Raw genomic sequence first — 21,238 nt, 5'->3', positions numbered from 1 at the left:
ATTTTTTTTCTCAGATACTTTCTGAACCCTAAGAAAGATGGAGGTCTCAGACCCATTTTAGTTGAGAAGCTCAACTCTCCATCAGAAAGTTCAAATGCACCATGCTTTACCCTAGTCTCACTCATCCCCTCCTTATTCAACTGTGATTGGATTGAGGCTCTTGATTTACAAGATGCTTACTTTCACATCTCAATGAGACTTTTACATAGAAAATACATCAGTTCTTGTGGATGGAGATCAATATCAATATAAGGTCTTTTCACTTGGCCAATCTGCAGCACTTTGAGTATTCACAAAGTGCCTCACAGCAGTAGGAGGCCATTTGAGATGTTAGGTTATCCAGGTTGACCCCCACTTGGACAGTTGAGTCATTAAGGTGTCATCGCAGGAGGGCCTGCCAAAAGCTATGTCACAAACATGTACCTTGTTCCAAACAATGGGGTTCAAGATAAACTGAAAGAATTTGTAAATAGCACCAACCCAGCTCATGCCTTTTATTGGGATAGTTCTACAGTCTCAAAAAATTTAAAAATGCTTACAACAAAAGATGTAGTACATAAGAACTTGTGTCAAACAGTAATGTTCTTCCTCAGGTTGATGGACCTTATGACTTCAGTGACTGTTGTAATTCCATGTGCACGTCTACAGCTGAGGCACATACAACATTGGCTAGCAAGATGCTATATTCCAAATACAGTAAGCATGTTTATGAAATTGATACTACCCAAGGATGTGTTCCTGTTCTTGTTCCTTATGTGATAAACTCAACATCAGAGTTCTCAGAGATGTTGCATTCAGCCTCCTAGCTCAGTCAGTCACTGTCATCGCAGTCAATCTGGGCTTGGAAGCTCATTACCAGAATTTGACAATTCATTGTTGCTTTAATTTCTGAGAGGAAAAAACTTCCATATCAAATATTCTAGAATTAAGCACACCACATTGGGCACTCAAGTTCTTTCTTCTTCCACTATGTGGCAGAGTAGTTCAAGTAGGGTGACCAGATGTCCCGATTTTATAGAGACAGTCTCAATATTTGGGAATTTTTCTTATATAGGTACTTATTACCCCTATCCCCGTCCTGTTTTTTCACACTTTCTATCTGGTCACGTGAAGTTCAAGCAGTTACAGATAATTATACAGCAGTTTTTTTACATGAATAGTTGAGTAAGCACATTTCATCTAGCTGTGCAAAGAAGCTGTAGCTCTGACACCAAACTTACCCATTAACTTTCCAACTTGCTGACAAGGACAATATGCTGGCAAATCAGATGAGCAGAGAGTTACATGGTCAGCCCAAGTGGCCACTGGAGAACTCAGTAGAAAATTTCATCCCTCCGCACCTGAAATTTCTCCCCAAGGTGGCAACATGATTCTATTTTAACTTGGCCATAAGCTGTCCATATGTTTCTGTAGCCTTGCTCCCCTGGGGAGCTAAACTACACATATTGAATGCTAAGACAGAGGTAGCCTATTTCAACAGGTCTGAGAGGAGTACAGGAAATAACCTAGACTGTTTGTCTCCTTATGGGGAAAAAGAATAAAGGGCAGGCAGTTGTACCCCAATGCCTTTCTAAGGGGGTTAAGCTATATGGAAATGTGTTGTAAATATACCTCTGTTCCTGTTCCAGAGGGCTTGGAGTGCACGTAACAAGAACAAAAGCCACTGTCACCACCTACTTTAAACATATTCTGTATTAGCAATCTGTAGAGATACCATTTGGAGGTTGATTCATGCATTCACAAAGCATTATTCTGTAGAACGGGGTAGGCAACATTTCAGAAGCGGTGTGCCAAGTTTACTGTAATTTAAGGTTTTGCATGCCAGTAATACATTTTAATGTTTAACGCTCTCTATAAATCTATATTATATAAATAAACTATTGTATTTAAAGTAAATAAGGTTTTAAAAATATTTAAGAAGCTTCCTTTAAAATAGAATTAAAATGCAGATCTTATCAGTTTAATGGGATCCTTGCCCTCGCTTTTCCTTGCTGAGTTTTCCAATGAGGGCTACAGCTGAGGGTGACTGGAGAGCGCTGGGTCGAGGCCAGGAGCAGAGCCCTGGGCTGACTTCCAGTACCCCGGGCTGGCAGTGGGCTGAGCGGGGCTGGCGGCCGGAACCCCAGACCAACAACAGGATGAGCCGCTCAGCCCACCACTGGCTCCGCTCAGTCTGCTGCTGTTCTGGGGTTCCAGCAAGGGTGAAAATAATTTAAATTTCTTACAAGTACTGTCATATTGCAACCCCCCCCTTGGGAGAAGGAGCTCAGGTGCTCGGGATGTGTGGAGGAGCACTCAGGGCAATGGTTGGGATGCGGGGGGCTCAGGGTAGGGGGTGGGGATGTGGATGATACAGGAGTCAGGGCTGGGAGCATGGGGTGTTCAGGAGTCAAGGTTGGGTGGCATGAGGGGCTCAGGGCAGGGAGTGTGTGTATGAGGGAAGTCCTGGAGTGACGGGGGCTTGGGACTTGCCTCGGACAGTCCCGGTTGGATCTGGGTTACCTGGATGGTGAATGGGTCCCTGCCCCATGCTGTTCTGTTCCTGCCAAGGGAGCTGTGGGCCAGCTGTGTGGGGGGACTGCATCTGCAGGCAAATGGAGGATGGTGGCAGAAGACCCCCTGGCCTGCCGCTCCCTTCACCTTCCCCCGAGGGGCTGCAGCTGTGCATGCCGCAGGGTTGGCATGTGCTTGTAGTGCCCTGATATCTAGCCACAGTGGCAAGAGGGGGCAGCAGGACAGGCTGGGACACGGACACTTCCGCTGCACCTCCCACCGGCCCCTTTCACTTGGCTGACTGCCTGCTACTTAGTCCGGTGCATGGGGCCGCCAGCGCCAGCCTGCCAGAGAGTTCTGGCAGCCAGGAGGACCCCAGCTGGGAGCGCGCCATGCGCCCTGCCTCCAGCCACAGTGGAGCGCCCCAGCATCAGCCAGCTCCGAGCGTGCACGCTCTGCCTTACTTTCACGGCCAGGACCCTGGGTGGCAAGGGGCCGGCAGCCGGAAGCCCAGAGCAACGGCATGCTGAGCAGGGCTGGCAGCTGGGACCCCAGAGCAGCAGCGGGCTGAGCGGCTCAGCCCGCTGCCAGTTTGGAGTTCTGTCCACCGGCTCCTGCCAACCACGGTTCCAGCCACTGGTCCCGCTCAGCCCACTGCTGGCCTAGAGGTCCGTCCAGCCATAGAAGTTGTGATGCTTCTGGGGGCACCCAGAGCTAGGAGTCACCTTGTTGCCACTTCCAACGTGATCAAGTCTTGCCTGTGCCAGCTGAGTGTTAGCTCCCTAACACAAGCAGCTTGCCTTCCACTCACACACTCTCCTCTGGGCTATGCCACCCCTTCCTTTGCCCTGGAAATTGACAATATATGCACCTCGTCCCCTGAGTCCCTTCGAAGTATCCCCTGGTGGTATTTGGCCCCTGATCACTGGATACCCACAGAAATCTTTGATCCCAATTCAAAGGAATAATGTACTCCAGTTTACTAGTTTTACCTTAGGCCGCTGCTTCTGTATCACATATAACATTTGAGTTCAATTATAGTAAAACAAAAGGAAATTTATTTAAGAAAAGAATAGAGAATCAAATAGAAATAAGTGTGAGTTTTAGAAACAAATGGTCACATACAAAACAAAATCATGAAACAGAGAGTAGGGAATACGCTTATTCCTATCTAATAGAATAGATTCTCACTCCAAAGTTCTGTCTTTTGTAGCATTTGCTAGACCCAGTCTTTCATGATCTTTCACCTGCACTGTTTCAAGGTACCTGCTTAGTGAATGAATGTAGTGTGTCTTTCTCCACCTTCTGATGCACTGACTCACTCTTTTGTCTTTGTTCACAGACAGGGCCATCCCCTTGCTGTCATATTGTTCCTTTTCACTGCCAAATAGTTTTGACATTTATAGCTTGTCTTTCATGATTTTCCACTGACTTTTCTCAGTTGTTGCAACAGTGGACCACTGAGCAATACATTGCATAATTGGCTAGCCAGGGAGGGGTGACAACTCCTTCCCACTAGAATGAGTCGTCACTGAGACACGATACCCTGGGTGACTCACTTTGGCTCCAAGACTTATAAAGGTCATAATTTTCTGTATAGTTACATTATGCCTTAAATATTACCTGTACACACATCTCACATGATCAATGAGCAACAAGCTTTCAGTAGAGACCTCGCATCCCACCCTTTATGGATAAATACCATGAAAACAGTGTATTAGGTGAGTGTGTTTGTCCTGTCTGAGACAGGAGTTACTTGTAAAGAGCAGTGAGTTCTTTGTCAGTTGGCACCAATGCTGTGTCACAGATGTGGCATCTAGAAGAGCTGTACAATTTGGTAAAGCAGTATTACAATTGCCATTTAAGTAGGCCTCTTTGTCCCATCTTCTGAAGGCAGGAATACTGCTTGCTAAAATCCTGAGAGTGGAAAATGTGCAGAAGAAATAATGAAGGTTACTTATATGTAACTGCAGTTCTTTGAAATAACCTCTGCACATTCGTGCTCCCCTGGCCATCTTCTTTTCTTCCTTGGGGTCCTAATTTCAGTTTTGAACCCAAGGAGGGACTGGACGAAACTAAGGTGGTCGGCAAGCCATGTCGTCCTTTTGTAGTTTTGCTATCCAAATGTTCAGAGCCATGAAGGAAGGGGCAGAATTAGAGGGGGCGTGAGTGCTCCAATGAGCACTGCTTCTAGAAACTTCTATCGGCCTAAGCTGCACTGTCTGCTCATATTGAAAAACTCAGGTTATAGGCAAATAACTTCCTTCTGCAGTTTGATCCACGAATCATGGTAAATGAATACTTGCTGGCTAAAATCATCTATGAGAAATGGTGAGAGGGCAACTTTTTCTCCTTCTGGCTTAATAGGAAACAGTTAGTACTCACAGCTGTTTTTCTTTCTCCCAGAAAAATCCCTTGATCTGAGGATATAATTGTTTTAATACTGTTCTTTACCTTGTAAATCCTGTGTGTGTGTGTGTGATTCCATAAATGTACTAAAAATAGTCTGACTGAATTGCAAGTCAACGTGAAAATATCACCCAAATGGGAGTTTTGCTATTGGCTTCAGTGGAGCCAGGATTTCACCCTACACGTCTATGTAGTCCAGCCTGCGTGAGGTCATATCCCAGTCCGCTCTTCAGCTTTGGTCATTTAATCAAGCTCTGGCATAGATAGCATGATAGAGCTCATTTTTGACAGAGCTATAAGAACCGTGAGAAATTTACTTTGTTTTAGAAAGCAGATTAGCCTTAAAATATCCAACTGCCGAAACTTGTATCATTTATCAAAATGCTGAAGCAAAATAGTAGGGTTATGGTGTCAATAGTTCAAGAAAAATCTAAAGTACTGATTCTGAAATTTAAAATAAACTTTTTTCCTTTCAGCAAATTAAAAAAAAAAATTAAAATTAAAAAAGTCCCTTTAGCAACCTTATTCTGTTTCTGAAATATTCTTAATTAAATTGATGTAGCATTGTGCTAATTAAGATAGTAATATAAAGTAGAAATGTTAATGGTGGGACTATACCAATTGCATACTGAAAAGTTTATCATTGTTTCCCGATGAAACAAATTACAAATTGAGCTACAATATTGAAGGTTGATTATTCTGGGGAAATGCCCAGAAAAAAATGTATAAAAGCACCTCTGTCAATAAGTACCAAGAGTTTGGGGATAGGTACTTTATTATTACCTTTCCAAATCCAAAATAAATAAAAAATGATTCATTGCAAACTAAACTTGTGTGTGCTTCATAACTGATTGCAATGTATCTTGACATAATGATGATGATCATAATAATTGGGAGGTGGGACTCACTAAATCACTTTGTCATCTTTGATTTCCTAAGTGAAGGAAGGGAATCCAGTCCATAAGTCTGTTTAATAGGAAAGATACGTTTTTGTTTTTTTTTTAATGGTTTTGCTTTTTATTTTTAAATCTTCTGAAACTGCTGCAATAGTTACTATGATTGCCATCTTGGATTCCTTCCAAGACCAAAGGGAAACATGATTATGACTTAGAAAGCATTATTTTTTTACCTTTTGTGAAATTGCACTGACATTGGGCAAAATTTTATTGTTAAAGTGTATAGCTTCAAGGTTATATATTGTGGCTTTGCTTTAATGTTTATTTTAAGATACATGTCTCTAGCATTTATCCGTGAGTGGAAGAGACCATCGGTGAAGTACAAATATAAGGGCTAATTCTCCATTCATTTATACCTGTTTTGTGGTAGTGTTACTCCATTGACATGAAAGGAATTGCTCCTGATTTGCATCAGTGTAAATGGAGAATCATTCCAAGAGTGTGTTAGCATAATTGCTTAATTATAACTCGTTTCAAATAATTCAAGCCTTGATCTAACACAATAACAATAGTATAACAGAATATTTTTTTAGATATTTTATCATAGTTTTTTGATCTCAGCAAGCTTTTTTTCATTTTCTGCCCTTACAGTTCACTTACAACCAAAGACTATACATGTGAAGAAAGAGCACAAATGAGTAAGTTCACAACAAATACTCAGTGTACAGAAACTCATGTGTATCCACATTAATCAAAATGAAGGACTTCCCATGTCTCTTCTACCTCCTGTCTAAATATGCATATTAATCATGGACCTGAAGTATGGGTATAAGAAGTAACCATTTACACTGTAGTTATAGTTTTATTGTAAATCTGATGTATAATAATTTGAGCCATTTTTTCATGAACTGGGTTCATAATTTGTGCATTGTACGGTTTTCAGTCCTTTTTCCACAGCTGCAATCCATATAAGTGACTCAATTATAGTTCATGTTAGCCTTAAAGAGTCACTGATGCCTCATGGAAAACCTTGAAAAACATTCTATTTAAGACAATTATGCTTAAATATCACATTTTCTAAGGACATTTGCATGAAAACAGGCTCTTGCTAAAGTAGTTCATCTGCTCTTCCTGCATATTCCTCATTTGAATAATAATCCTTTGTGATATCACAATTCACTGCTCTTGAGATTGTGATATCACGCAATGTATGGCCAAGATTCCAACTTGGATATCTAAAGTTAAGCACCTAAATTCCTATTTGAACACCTAAATGAGCACCCACACCCTCCACTGTGCCTCTGAAAATCCAGGCCATTTTGATTTAGGAACCCAAAATGGAAATATCTGGTCTGTGGCTTTAAGGAATAAACAGTAGGAGCAGATGAACTCTATCCATATAATGATTCTTAATCTTAGTGGTTTAAAAACAACGGAAGAAACAAATGGAAAATCATTTAATTTAGAAAGATATTCTAAATTAAGACTAAATTAAGTCTTCTATATTTTCCTTGTGACAATTTTTGTACAGGTGCTGCTATCTTAAATAGTTGAAAGTTTAGGTATTCTTCCACTAACACTGTCGCTACCTTAATGTTACTCAGTGAATTGTCTAGCTTAGAGTTCTTGAGGAGAAAGGCAGCTTATAGACCCTCCCCTCTTTGCCTTTGCACTCTATTATTTCCATAGTTCAGAGAAAGATGGGTCCCAGGCCAAGCTTGCATCCAAAAATGGATTTGCTGTAAAGTAGCTGATGTATTACTGCTACATTAACTATTCTGGCAAAATACACAACACTATGCTCTTTAAATGTGTTACTTTGAAGACTGAAAGCTGACTGAACTCTTATTACTCATAGCAAAATGCTGTGTAGAATCAGTCAAATGAAAATCAAATGTCTGGCTGATCATCAGATTTGGCTTATTATTCACATTTATATTCCTGTTTTATCAAATTGCACTTCTCATTTTTTAAGATTAGCACAGCCTCAGAATCACAATTCTAGAATTTTAATCTTGATAAGTAGTACAAGGATTAATTATGCATTCTTCTTAGGGTGATAAAATTCTCTAATAATAGGGGCAGATTTCCAGTTTCTTGATCAACAAAATGATCTCAGAAAGGCCCCTTATATCATTCATTTCTGCCTATCAGGGCTGACATGAGGCAAGATTACCAAGCAGCCTCCCTTTGACAGGGTAGTCCAGTAGTACAGTTTTTATTCATTGCTCTGTTATTGGCACAGGACAATTTGTGGGCATATATCCAGATCCCCAGGAAACTTGGAAACATTCCACCTTAAAGAGAACTGAAACTGTGGCTAACAAACCAGCTGCTGTATTGAGCTCAGAAGGAAGTCTTTGTAACTCTGTGGAAGGAACTTAAGTTATTTGCATAACATCCAGCAGCTCTAGTGCAGAGGATTGGCACAAGCACAACGGCAGGGTAGGCATCCAGTTTTATGTTTTGACCATGTTTGGCAATGGCTCTCTAGCTGAAAGACTAAGGTGAGGAGGAAAAAGGGAAAAGTGAGGAACTTGACCTAGAGGAGTGTGTGTGTGGTGTTCAGGGATGAGGAAGATATTAACAAGTATTCTTTTGGGGCTGGGGCGGGGGAGGAAATCTGTTTTGTTAAATGCTATGTCTCATAACACAAACAAAAGCAAGTTTATAATAAATGGTGCAAGCATTAGTTATAACTGAGGGGTATATGTAGACTATTTTGTCCAATTCTTTTTTGTGGAGAGCAAACAAATAGAGCAAAGAGCAATTGATGAAAAACAAATGTAGGAGAGGGGGAGTGATGCCATAGAAGGTAATACAATCTCTTCGTCATCTGATCCTTTTTCAAACAGAGGATCTTCTGTATTACTGAATTATGAATCTATGGAATATTCACTATTAAATGTACACACAGCTTATATCAGTGGTTCTCAGCGTATTTACCATTGTGGCAGACATATGCAGTGTTCTGTGTGTTGTGGGCTGCATCCACACAATATATATATAAAAAAAAAAAAAAAATTCCCCTCTCACCCCTATGGGTAGTATGTGTCTTCCTCAACCTCGGGTCCTCTACCAGAGGCCTGGGAGTTTGAGGGTTCTGCGCAGTATCTTAGCTGTTCCTAGCACTGCACTCTTCTGGACAGAGAGCTCTGATGTTGTTCCTGGGATCTGTTGGAGCCACTCACCCAGCTTAGGAGTCACAGCCCCGAGTGCTCCTACCACCACTGGGACCACTTTGGCCTTCACTTTCCACATCCTCTCTAGTTCCTCTTTCAGGCCCTGGTACTTCTCCAGCTTCTCATATTCCTTCTTCCTGATGTTGCTGTCACTTGGCACTGCTATATCTATCACCACCGCTGTCTTCTGGTCCTTGTCTATTACCACGATGTCTGGTTGATTGGCCAGTACCTGCCTGTCCGTCTGGATCTGGAAGTCCCACAGAATCTTAGCCCTGCTATTCTCCACAACCTTCTGTGGAATCTCCCATCTGGTCTTGGGAGGGTCTAGCCCATACGCTGTGCAGATGTTCCTGTACACAATGCCAGCCACTTGGTTGTGCCGTTCAGTGTATGCTGTTCCTGCCTGCATCTTACATCCTGCCACTATGTGTTGGACTGTCTCTGAGGCCTCTCTGCACAGTCTGCACCTTGGGTCCTCTCTAGTGTGGTAGACCCCTGCTTCAATGGATCTGGTGCTCAGTGCCTGTTCCTGTGCTGCTATGATCAGTGCCTCAGTGCTGTCTTTTAGTCCAGCCCTTTCCAGCCACTGGTAGGATTTCCCAATGTCAGCCACCTCAGCTATCTGTCGATGGTACATCCCATGCAGGGTCTTGTCTTGCCATGGCACTTCTTCTGCTTGGTCTTCCTCCCATGTCTGCTGCTGCCTCAGGCATTCTCTCAGCAGCTCATCTTTGGGGACCATCTTACTGATGTACTCCTGGATGTTCCGGGTTTCATCCAGGATAGTGGCTTTGACGCTCACCAAGCCCCGCCCGCCTTCTTTCCGGCTGGTATACAGTCTCTGGGTGTTGGACTTGGGGTGGAAACCTCCGTGCATTGTGAGGAGCTTCCGGGTTTTCACATCGGCAGCCTCCATGTCCTCCTTTGGCCAGCTCACTATACCGGCAGGGTATCTGATGACCGGCAGGGCGTATCCGTTGATGGCGTGGATCTTGTTCTTCCCACTGAGCTGGCTCTTCAGGACCTGTCTTATCCTTTGGTGATACTTGGATGTTGCTGTCTTCCTTGCCTCCTCATCGTGGTTTCCATGTGACTGTGGGATGCCAAGGTACTTGTAGCTGGTCTGTATGTCTGCTATGTGGCCCGCTGGTAGTTCCACCCCATCAGTCTTGACTACCTTCCCTCTCTTCACTACCATCCGGCCACACTTCTCCAGTCCGAATGACATCCCGATATCCTCACTGTAGATCCGCGTCAGGTGGATTAGCGAGTCGATGTCTCGTTCATTCTTAGCATACAGCTTGATGTCATCCATGTAGAGGAGGTGGCTGATGGTAGTTCCACTCCTGAACCTGTACCCGTATCCAGTCCTTGTGATTATCTGGCTGAGGGGGTTTAAGCCTATGCAGAACAGCAGCGGGGACAGTGCATCACCTTGGTATATGCCGCACTTGATGGCCACTTGTGCAAGCTGCCTTGAGTTGACTTGCAGTGTTGTCTTCCATAGTCCCATTGAGTTCTTGAGGAAGGTCCTTAGTGTCCTGTTGACTTTGTATAGCGCCAGACATTCACAGATCCACGTGTGCGGCATTGAGTCGTAGGCTTTCCTGTAGTCAATCCAGGCTGTGCTCAGATTGGTCTGTCTAGACCTTGAGTCTTGGGCGACTGCTCTATCTATGAGCAACTGGTGTTTTGAGCCTCTGGTGTTGTTCCCAATGCCCTTCTGAGCTGTGCTCATGTACTGGCCCATGTGGTCCTGTAGCTTGGCAGCTATGATGCCTGATAGGACTTTCCATTTTGTGGGGAGGCAGGTTATTGGCCGGTAGTTGGCCGGTTCTGTCCCCTTGCAGGGGTCTTTCATGATCAGCACTGTCCTTCCTTGTGTTAGCCAGTTTGGGTGGGAGCCTGCTGCTAGCAGCTGGTTCATCTGTGCTGCTAGGCGTTCATGCACTGCTGTTAGTTTCTTTAGCCAGTAGGTGTGGATCATGTCTGGTCCAGGTGCTGTCCAGCTCTTCATGTTCTTGACCCGCTGCTGGATATCTTCTACTGTGATGGTGACTGGTTTCTGTTCTGGGAGATTGCTGTGCTCTGTTCTCAGGTCCTGCAGCCACTTTGCACTGGTGTTATGAGTCTTCTCTTTCTCCCATATGTTCTTCCAGTACTGTTCAGTTTCTGCTGCTGGTGGCTCTGCTGTTATTGTGTTGTTGCACTGCAGTTGGGAGTACACCTTGGATGGTTCTTTGGAGAACAGGGCATTTACTTTTTTGGCCTCTGCTTCTCTAGTGTATCTCCTTAGCCTGGTAGCCAGTGCTGTGAGCCTTTGTTTAGCAGTCTCTAGGGCTTCAGATGGAGTCAGGCCCTTGTATTTTTTCAGTAGCCGAGTCTTATCCTTAATCTCTACACCCTTCTGTAGTTCCACCAGCTGACTAACTTCTCTCCGAGTCGCCTTGATCTTATCCTCCAACCTCATTTTCCAGGGTGGGTACATACTGCTGTTCTTCTTGATCGTGTAGCCAAGCATCTCCAGGATTACAGAGGCTGTAGCGTATACCAGTTCATTGGTTTGAGTTATGGTGGTAGTAGGGATTGTCATGAGGGCTCTATTGGCATATATATACTATCTGTATGGCCCTGAGGATGCTCCATGGGCCACAGCTGTGTTGTGATTGGACCTTAAGTGTCCGATGGGTTGAGAACCACTGGACTATATTAAAAATAAAGAGGTTATGTAAATTAGTCCAACTATAGATTTTTTAAAAGGACTGTCTTATTTGTTCATATACCTTCACTTCAGTGGTTCTTGTAAAGGCAGTTTTTTTCCAAATGTTGCTGTTTCCAATAAAGGGTTAATCCATAATTCAGTGCCAATTTAGGCATCTCCTTGGTCGGCCAATACCCTGGTTTTAAGGTGTTCACTGCTTCATAAATCAGAGGAGGGAATAACTTTTTTTTAAAAAAAACAAACAAACCAATAACCACTGGATGCAATGTGCTATTGCTTTAAAATAATGAATGTACACAAATATTTGTTTTCCTGAGAATGAGTTGTGTCATATCTTCTACGTAACTGGAAGGATGTGAGAAGCATAAGAAGGAGAATTGCCACAATGGTCAAGTCTTTCTGAAGTATGCTTTCTTCCAACAATTGTAGGTTGACGTCAGATGGAGCAGGAGGCATGGCCTCAAAGCCTCTCAGGTGATGGAGAACATGGAGCATCAACACTATGGATCCCATGGTGCATTTACTAGTTTTTGAACTCAAAGGGCAAAAGGAGACAGAATTGTTTATACAGACATAGTAGAATTGTCCCAGTTCAGAACTGACTCTGTCTTCCATTTAAGGAAGTCATGCATCTGTTAGGAGTGGATGAGGCTGGAAAGGAGAAAGGCAACTTCTGTTGTTGAGATCACTGAGAGAGATAAAGAGGCTGATCACTTCCTCGTGCATCAAGAAATGTATCTGGTGCTGGGAACATCTTGAGGAAGGAAGAGCATATGCAGAAAAAGTGGAAGCAAACTGCTGGCATAGAAAGTTAACATAGTCGGGGGGGGGGCGGGGAAGGGTACTGTGACACTCATCTTTTAAAAAGGTGTTTGTTTTTTTAAAAGAGGAAACTAGTCAAAAAGAACATAAAACCAAAGTGGGTGGTAAACTTTGCAGGTGACTCAGTTGTTTAGGGGAGTGAAGCATAGAGAAGACTGTTGGGAACACGAGAGGGATGCAACAAAGATAGATGAATGAACAGCAGATGAAATTCTGTTGTGTTAAATGCAAGGTGTACTGCGCACAGGAAGGAATGACTTGGACTACTAATATAAATTACTGGGTTTTAAATTAATTGAAACTACATGACAAATCATGGCATCACTGGATATCTCATTGTGCAGTGGCAGTCAAATAAGCCAACATTGTTGAGGGAGTACAAGGAATGCAATGAAAAAATTACAGAAAAGATTATGCTATTTTATACAAATCAATTATACTCCTTCCCTGAAATGGTGCATCCAGTTCTGATCACTATACAAAAAAGATCTAACTGTATTAGATGAGAGGCATGATATGATGATGATTTTATTATTTGTATTGCAGAAGCACCTAGAAACGCCACCCCTATTGTACTAGGCATATTATACAAACATAACAAAAAGACTGTCTCTGCCCAGAAGAGCTTCTCTTCTAAATGGAGAAATGAAAAGACTTCATATGAGCAGAGACTGAACAATTTTTGGCTGTTCAGTTTACAAAGGAGAAGAATAAAAGTTGACATGACGTAGCAACAGATGTTATAGAAAGAGTAAATAGGAACACCCACTTTACTTTTTTCTCATAATACAATAACAAGGAACTATCTAATGAAATTGAAAGATAATGTATATTAAATGATTTGAGGAAATACCTATTTTTACATAATGCATAGTTAACTAGAGGAACTCAATGCTACAAGATATCCTTGAAGACTAAACAGGCTTGTTTAAAAAAAGGATTATCCATTTATATGTATAACAAGAAAATACATAGTTACATGAACTAGAATGACAGCCATTTAATTTTTTTATATAGAGAGAGAGGTATTTAAAGCTTTGTTTCAGGGTATTTAAACCACCAGTAAGTTATGGGACGTAGCAAACTGCTTCCCCAGGGGCAGTTTATTCCAAAATTATGCACAGTAATGGAAAATTGCACCTTTCTCTAAAGCACCTGGTGCTGGCCATTGTCAGACATATAATACTGTAATAGATGGTCTGTTGCTCTGATCTGATGTAGGAATTTCTCTGTTCCTAATTCTTGCTGGGAAGGAGAAGAATGGGATTATTACAGCCTAGTTTTTTCTCATTTTATATTTATATTTAGTTTGTGTGACAATTTAAAGATTTGTGATATCCTTCAAAAAACTAGATTGAATAGATTTTGATGAATGATTTTCCATTTTTAATGTGTGAATTGGATAGATAGTGTGAAAAACATAATTTACAGCCACTTCAAAGAAAATAAAATTAATCTTCACAGCATAAATGGAGTTTCATATCATTCCACATATGCAAAAAAAATTGTTTTGTTCTGAATACTATTTAAGTAGTTGCAAAATGCAAAGTAGGTAGAAGGGTTATGTTGGGATATCTTAGTCTTATTTGATTGCTTTTCTCTGGTGGAGGAGAAGGGGACGTCTAATCCTCTAACATCACTTTCGTTGACATCTGGAGAAAACTCTTTGAAGAATATGAAGGATCACCTATTAGTTGCTACTGTCAGTAGTTTACATGATACCATAATTCATACGGAAACTTTCTTCTGCTTTAGTTCTGTAATAGTAATTTTTCCCAAAAGTGTTAGACCACAAGGTATTTTCCTACTTTCATTTGATTTTTACCAAAGGAATATAAAATGCTTTAAAAATAAATTTTTTAAAATCCTGTGTCATATTTAAAAGATATTTTAATCAGATTCCATGCAAACTAACATTTAAACAGCTTGGTTGATCACTGTGGGCAAGCAAAACTTTTTTGCTTTAACCTACAGGTAGGTACTATGTTTAAGGTCTTAGGCTGGAACACAACTTCTTTTGTTCCTTAAGAGCAACATGTTTTTGGCCTGTTCTCTGTTGTGCAGCAAAAAGGAAACAGTTTCAACTGCAAGAATGATTCTACACTCTAAACACTATTAACTAACTCAGGTTCATATACAATGGGCTTCAGTCTTGCAATACCAGGCAAAGCCTGAGTTCAGGTTCCTGTGTTCCTCCAGACATGGAAGGAAAAAAGTTCTTTTGGAAAGCTTAAATTTAATTTTTTCGTGATATAGTTAGGAAAGAAACTTTTTTCCTCTCTGCCCTCCTCTTACCTCCACCCAACTAACTTCACTGTAGTATGGGAAGCTTTCAGTACTATTTACCCTCTCTGTGTAAAACTGCCCTAAATGTGCACGTCTTTATTTGAATCATCTTGGAAGATCATTACATTGCCTCTTACTACCCAAAGAAGAAAAGCTGCCATGGGAGTAGGTAACATTCAATCTTGCCTCACCCTTAAACTGATCTTTCACAATGAGAGAAGAGCACTGGACATGGCTGCAGATGAATGTGCATACCTTGTGCACATCCCTCTACATGATTATCCTGAGAACTATTAAAAACAATTGAAAAATATTTTCTTATCCTAGTAATTCAATGTTTGACTGAATTAACGTTTGCCAACTTGGCTGCCATGTTGTTGTTCTTTAGCGTAGTGGCTGTAGCCTCTTAGATTAGCAAGCAGAGAAATATAAAAGAGAATATGCTCCAGTTACAGCTGTTCTGCAGTTGGATTTACGTTACTTCATTCTTAGTCTTCCAAATAGTAAAATCGAAGGAAATCATGCAGTATCTTACTGCTGTTTCCTAGATGCATTACAATGAAAGGAATTGCCATTTAAAAAAAAACATTAATTGGAGTTCTCCGCTCTTCCTTATCTAGATATCTGCTTAATGGTTTTGCCTTTAAGTTTCCGCTGGGACTCTTTTTTACTTTCCAGCATGGTTTACGTTGTTTGCAATTTCATCACTGTTTGTCTAACCGGCAAGTCCCAAATTCAAAATTTTGTGCCCCTGCACCCTCTCCCTTCAAAGAAAGACATAGTTTTCAAGGACTTGTCTTCATTAGTACTTGTAAATTTGAAGCGAGTACATATTTTCTGCTATGCAACTGGAATATTTAACTGTAAAATGTTTGGAACGTTTTTGTTTGGAACAAAATCCTTGCAATTCACTTTCAAGGATTACTCAAGTGTACTATAATTCAGAGTAACAGAAATATTGCCATATAGAAGTAAAATAGAAATCCGAACCAAAGAGACCTTCAGAATAGAATATTTTAAGCACTAGCACCAGAGGATTGTTCCTTACAGTATATGTTCTGTTGTTCTTGTCCAGCATAGTTTTAAATCACATCTGTGGGAAGACTGTGTTCCACAATTTAGTAGACATTTACTAGTTGAGCTGGCTGGAGGAAGACAATTCTGTTTTGTAGCAACGTTTGAGTTTTTGGAACTTTGTTTTCCTTCTGCATTTTCAATAAAAATAAACCTTTCAAACATTTTTAAAAAACAGAATTGTGTCAAAATGTCCATTTCAGACAGAAGCTTGAGCTTTCCACTTTGGGAAGGTATGTGACTGGATAGCCTGGTGGTTAGAGCACTGGTGTGAGATATGAGAAACCCTAATTCAAGTCCCTGCTCTATCTGATTGAGAAGAGGGTTTTTTGTTTCAGATGACTGACCCGGGAAGAGCATGTGCTTTAAACTTTGTTGAAAGTCCAAACATCATGGAGATGTATCAGTGTTTTGGCTTCAATTAAATGAAATTTCACTGAAAATGTTCCAACCAGCTCTAATCACCAACTGAATGTTTTTCCTGATCAGACTAAATTTTACTGAATCTTTTGTACCAGTGGACAGAATCACCTATGGATTCTTCCAATCTATCATCCAAGAAATTGAAACACTGAGGGCTTGTCTACACTTAATGCTACAGTGGCATAGCTGTGGTGCTTCAATGTAGACACTGCCCATGTTGATGGGAGGCATTCTCCTGTTGGTGTATGTAGTCCACCTCCCCGAGTGTTGGTAGCTAGGTCAACAGAAGAATTTTTCCATCTACTTAGGTCTGACTACACAGGAACTTGGGTCAGCTTAACTACACTTCTCAGGAGCATGGCTTTTTCATGCTTCTCACTGACATAGTTAAACTGACCCAGTATTTTAGAATAGACCAGACCTTTAGTTTTTAGCAGATGTACCCACAAGTGCATTTCTGAGTGATGATATTGGCTGAGCGCGGTCCCTGCCCCAAAGTGCTTTCGCTTTCAGAGATGTACAAAAAAGAAGGTTGCACTGGAAAACCTACAGTAGAGAGTAACTTGAGGAATATGCCTTCTGATTTCCTTATTACTGTTGACTCTGTTCATATGAGCATCACAGAAGTGACTTTTCAGGAGCTGCTTGAATATGGAGCGTCATTTTGGCAAACTGGGATGGGGAGGGCATCCCATGCATTAGGACAGTATTGAGAAAGATACTGAGATGCAAGTAGGAAAAGAAGACAGATGGAATAGATCTGTAATCTATTGCAGATTTAAATTAATTAGGCAAGAATGTATTAATAGTGGATTTAAATTAGTTAACTGTAGTGGCTTATGTTATAGATAAGTTCTTCCATACGTTAGTAACAGTCTGTGGATTGATTTACATATTCTATACCTTTAGCATTAATAATTAAGAATACTACTGGGCTAATTCATTGGTTGCTGAGAAGTGCAAATCAGTACATACTTCTATCTTTACCTTTCTGACTACATAATAATTTATAATATACACACTGTGTTTGTATCTGAGTTCCTTTGGGCCACTAATGGTGTTTAGGGTGTAGACTTCCTGCTCTTGAATGTAAATCATTTTAATGCACATTTTTCTTTTTTCAGAACAGGTACAAGGAATACACCTGGATTGAGATCAGATTGAACACTTCTAAACTGAAGAAAATATTATGAAGACATCTGGCTAATATTTTTTTTTTTTTAACAAAAATGGCACTCTGATACCATTATGCTCTGATACAGACAATAATTGTCTTATCTGCAATTCTCTGTTCCATATGTGATGATAATGTAATAATAGCAGTGCCGATCTTGGAGGTAAGACTAGGTACTTCCTTGCTCTTGAGTGGACATGAGTGATCAAAAGTCTTCACAAGAAGATAAGCACAAACCCAGCCAAACGTCCTCAAAGTTCAAGGAGTCTTCAAGAAGTATGCAGTCCGATGACTACTTTGCTAGAAAATTTAAAGCTTTAAATGGTAATGTGGGTCCTCCTGCTTCTTTAAATATATCTAGCAAAAATGAAACTAATGGTACACCAGCTATGCCTAAAATGGGTGTCCGAGCGAGGGTATCTGAATGGCCACCTAAAAAGGATTGCTCTAAGGAAATAAGTAAAGCAGTATGGGAAAGTAGACCTCAAGCCAGTTATGAAAGTGTTGGATCAATAATTCCAAATGGACAAAATGAGCAAAGTGAAGGGCAACAAGAACAGCAGTTGGATTTGGAATTTGAAGAGACCAGATATACAATAGGAGATCTCTTTGTCCATTCGCCCCAGAGGGGACTTCATCCCATAAGACAAAGAAGCAACAGTGATGTCACCATTAGTGACATTGATGCTGAAGATGTGTTGGACCAGAATGCTGTTAACCCAAATACAGGAGCAGCTCTTCATAGAGAATATGGAAGTACTTCTTCAATTGACAGGCAAGGTTTATCTGGTGAGAATTTTTTTGCAATGCTCCGAGGATATCGAGTGGAAAACTTTGAACATAAAACTCTTGCTCCATTTGGATTTCCTGAGTTTTTCCGCTGTGACCCTACGATTTCTCCAAGTCTTCATGCTGCCACACAGATTTCCAGGGGAGAATTTGTCAGGATTTCTGGATTGGACTATATGGATAGTGCCCTGCTTATTGGTAGAGACAGGGACAAATCTTTCAAATGGAGACTAAAATCAGAAGCGGTAGAAACATCTCTGTTTAGAAAACTGAGAACTGTTAAAAGTGAGCACGAAACTTTTAAATTTTCCTCGGAACTGGATGATGGTAGATTTGAGAGAAACATTCGACCTTGGAACTGTCAAAAATGTTTTGCACATTATGATGTTCAGAGCATTTTATTTAACATAAATGAAGCAATGGCTACCAGGGTTAATGTGGGAAAAAGAAAAAATATAACCACTGGGGCTTCAGCCGCATCGCAAACTCAAATGACAGCAGGCCAGACAGGAAACTGTGAATCTCCTTTGGGAAGTAAAGAGGACCTCAATTCAAAAGAAAACCTAGATGCTGATGAGGGTGATGGGAAAAGCAATGACCTAATCCTGAGTTGCCCTTACTTCAGGAATGAAACTGGTGGAGAAGGAGATAGGAGGATTGCACTTTCCAGGGCAAACTCTGCATCTTTTGCTTCAGGTGAAAGTTGTTCTTTTGAATCCTCTCTAAGTTCCCACTGCACGAATGCTGGTGTTTCTGTACTGGAGGTGCCAAGAGAGAATCAGTCAATTCACCGGGAGAAAGTTAAGCGTTATATTATAGAGCACATTGATCTTGGAGCATATTATTACCGAAAGTTCTTCTATGGAAAAGGTAAGTCTCTCTCCTTCTTGATAAGTACATATTGGGTTTAATTTGCTTAATATTTAGCCCTTTAAAAGAGAGCATTTCCCCCAAAGACTCTCAAAGTATTTGACAAAAAATAAACCTTTCAGTATATCTGTGAGGATTGCAAGTAGTAGTAGTATCCAATGAGTTAAATGAAGTACAGAAATATTAGGTGACTTGTCCAAGGTCACAGAGTAGTGTGGTATAACTTAAAATAAATTAGCTTCCTTGTACAAGGCTTTAGTTTTCTTTGTCTGAGAACAGGGAAAATCTTGATTCCCTGTCAAACTACTCTTAACAGATGGAGCCCAAAATTTTAGAGAGAGAGCTTTATTTTTAAGTTTTTTTTCAGTCGAGTTAACTACCACCTTTAATTAGGTCAGTAACTGACATCCATCCGCCAGATTACATAATTTACTTTTAAAAAAAATACATCACCATGCCTGGGTTTTGTTCTCTTCTCTTTTTTCTTCTTTTCTCTGTGCATTTTGTCTGCCAATCTAGTTTGTTTCTGCCATCTTTCTCTCTGTGGTTCTTTCCTGTGTTTTCTTTTCTTCGGAGTGCTATTGGAATCTTCCATATACCACTCCTACATTGGTGTTTCAGCTCCCTCAAAATCTCTGCATTACAATAGCCGGTCTTCCAGCTAAGTAGGGCTGGATATGCTCCCTTTCAAGCCCATCAGCCCTGTTCTTTTAGTATATCTACACTAGAAAAATGTTAAACTGCTTTTCAGAGTGAAGCACTAGTATAGACACAGCTTCAGGTTTTTATCCTATTTTAATAAAAACCTCTGTCGCTCTCCATAACAAAGGTTCTCTGCCTTTAGCTGAGACTTCCTAATGGCCTGCTTGCTGTGCCTTCCCAACCGAATATGAGCAGCAGCACGCACCACATTGATTGACATACTACTTCCTCTTCTGTCCCCATGCAAGGGACTCAATAGGATTCAGTACAGTTCTTCCCTCCATCATGCTATAGAGATCTGAGAATGGAGAGAGAATTGTGAGAACTGGGTGACAAGGAAAGGGAAGAAAGTAAGAACGTGAAACTTTGTTGGTAGAGGAGGAAAAAAGACCCACAGTTGTATAAAGAAAGACAGAGATAAGGGTGCAGAATTGATCTTGAGCAGTCTGGGAGGTCAAGGATGGGGACTGTTGGGTTTGAAGGGTGAAGGAGAACCATGGAAACTGGTGACATGAGAATATGTGGCATATGTTTGGAAAGCCTAGGAGAAGAAGGGATTGATTTATAGGGAGAATGGAGAAGAGATGTACAGCTACCACTCCGAAACCTGTCTTCTAGTACAGCGGTTCTCAAACTTTTTGTACTGGAGACCCCTTTCACACAGCAGGCCTCTGAGTTTAACCCCCCCGCCAATATAAAAAGTGTTTTTAATTTTTATTTAACGCTACTACAAATGCTGGAGATGAAGCAGGGTTTGGAATGGAGGCTGACAGCTCGTGACCCCCTAAGGTGGCCTGATACCCAGTTTGAGAACCCCTGTAACCTAGCACATCTTATATTGCTGCTGTGTAATTAATTTAAATAAGTCTCATCTGCCAAATGTGTGCTCATGTTTATCATGAGTCAGAGGCTACACTCTGCTCTGGCTTTTAAAAAAATCAGTGTTGTGAAGGCCTCTTAAGTAAAACTTTCATACTGTGTTTTGACTTCATATCTAAGTATATTTGACGCTTGAAGCAAATCTGTGGGGTATATACTGCTGTTTTCTCTATCACTTTGTAGGTTGGCAGATACCTGTAGTTTCTTCAATTAAACATTTGCTATCCTTGTCTTGATTATTTTTACCTACTGGTAACTTTAATTTGATTAAATTACATTGGAAACCAAATTAACTGTCTCTTTTGCTGAACTTTGATTTACCTTGTTCCAGAAAGATCTGGGTTGTCAAGGACTTGTTGCTCTTTTTCAGAAGCCAGCTATAGCTATTGTGCATGAGTCTGAATAACTTACGTAAAAACAAAATGTACTGAAAATAGAAAATTTGAGTATGAATGCTAAGAACACTGAGTGAGTCTGTACTGCATCTTCTTTAAAGTCAGGCTTCCTCTGAAGC

General features: G+C 40.9%; 1 protein-coding gene across 8 annotated transcripts in view; it reads left to right on the top strand.

Moving 5' to 3' along the window:
* SIPA1L2 (signal induced proliferation associated 1 like 2) overlaps positions 1-21,238 on the top strand; it is a 277,958-nt gene that overhangs the window by 107,436 nt on the left and 149,284 nt on the right. For 7 of the 8 annotated variants that reach the window (XM_075064154.1, XM_075064151.1, XM_075064152.1 and 4 more), the window contains exon 3: positions 17,435-19,143. In XM_075064154.1, the coding sequence (XP_074920255.1) occupies positions 17,682-19,143 (1,462 nt within the window). In that variant the 5' untranslated portion in view covers positions 17,435-17,681. Of the gene's footprint in view, positions 1-6,449; positions 6,497-17,434; positions 19,144-21,238 lie in introns of all 8 variants that reach the window. The other variant, XM_075064150.1, reaches the window with a different exon arrangement.

This window comes from Chelonoidis abingdonii, chromosome 3 (assembly GCF_003597395.2).
Source record: "Chelonoidis abingdonii isolate Lonesome George chromosome 3, CheloAbing_2.0, whole genome shotgun sequence".
Taxonomy (NCBI): Eukaryota; Metazoa; Chordata; order Testudines; family Testudinidae; genus Chelonoidis; species Chelonoidis abingdonii.
The sequence above is the reverse complement of the archived record's forward strand: the minus strand, read 5'-3'. Positions and strand labels throughout refer to the sequence as shown.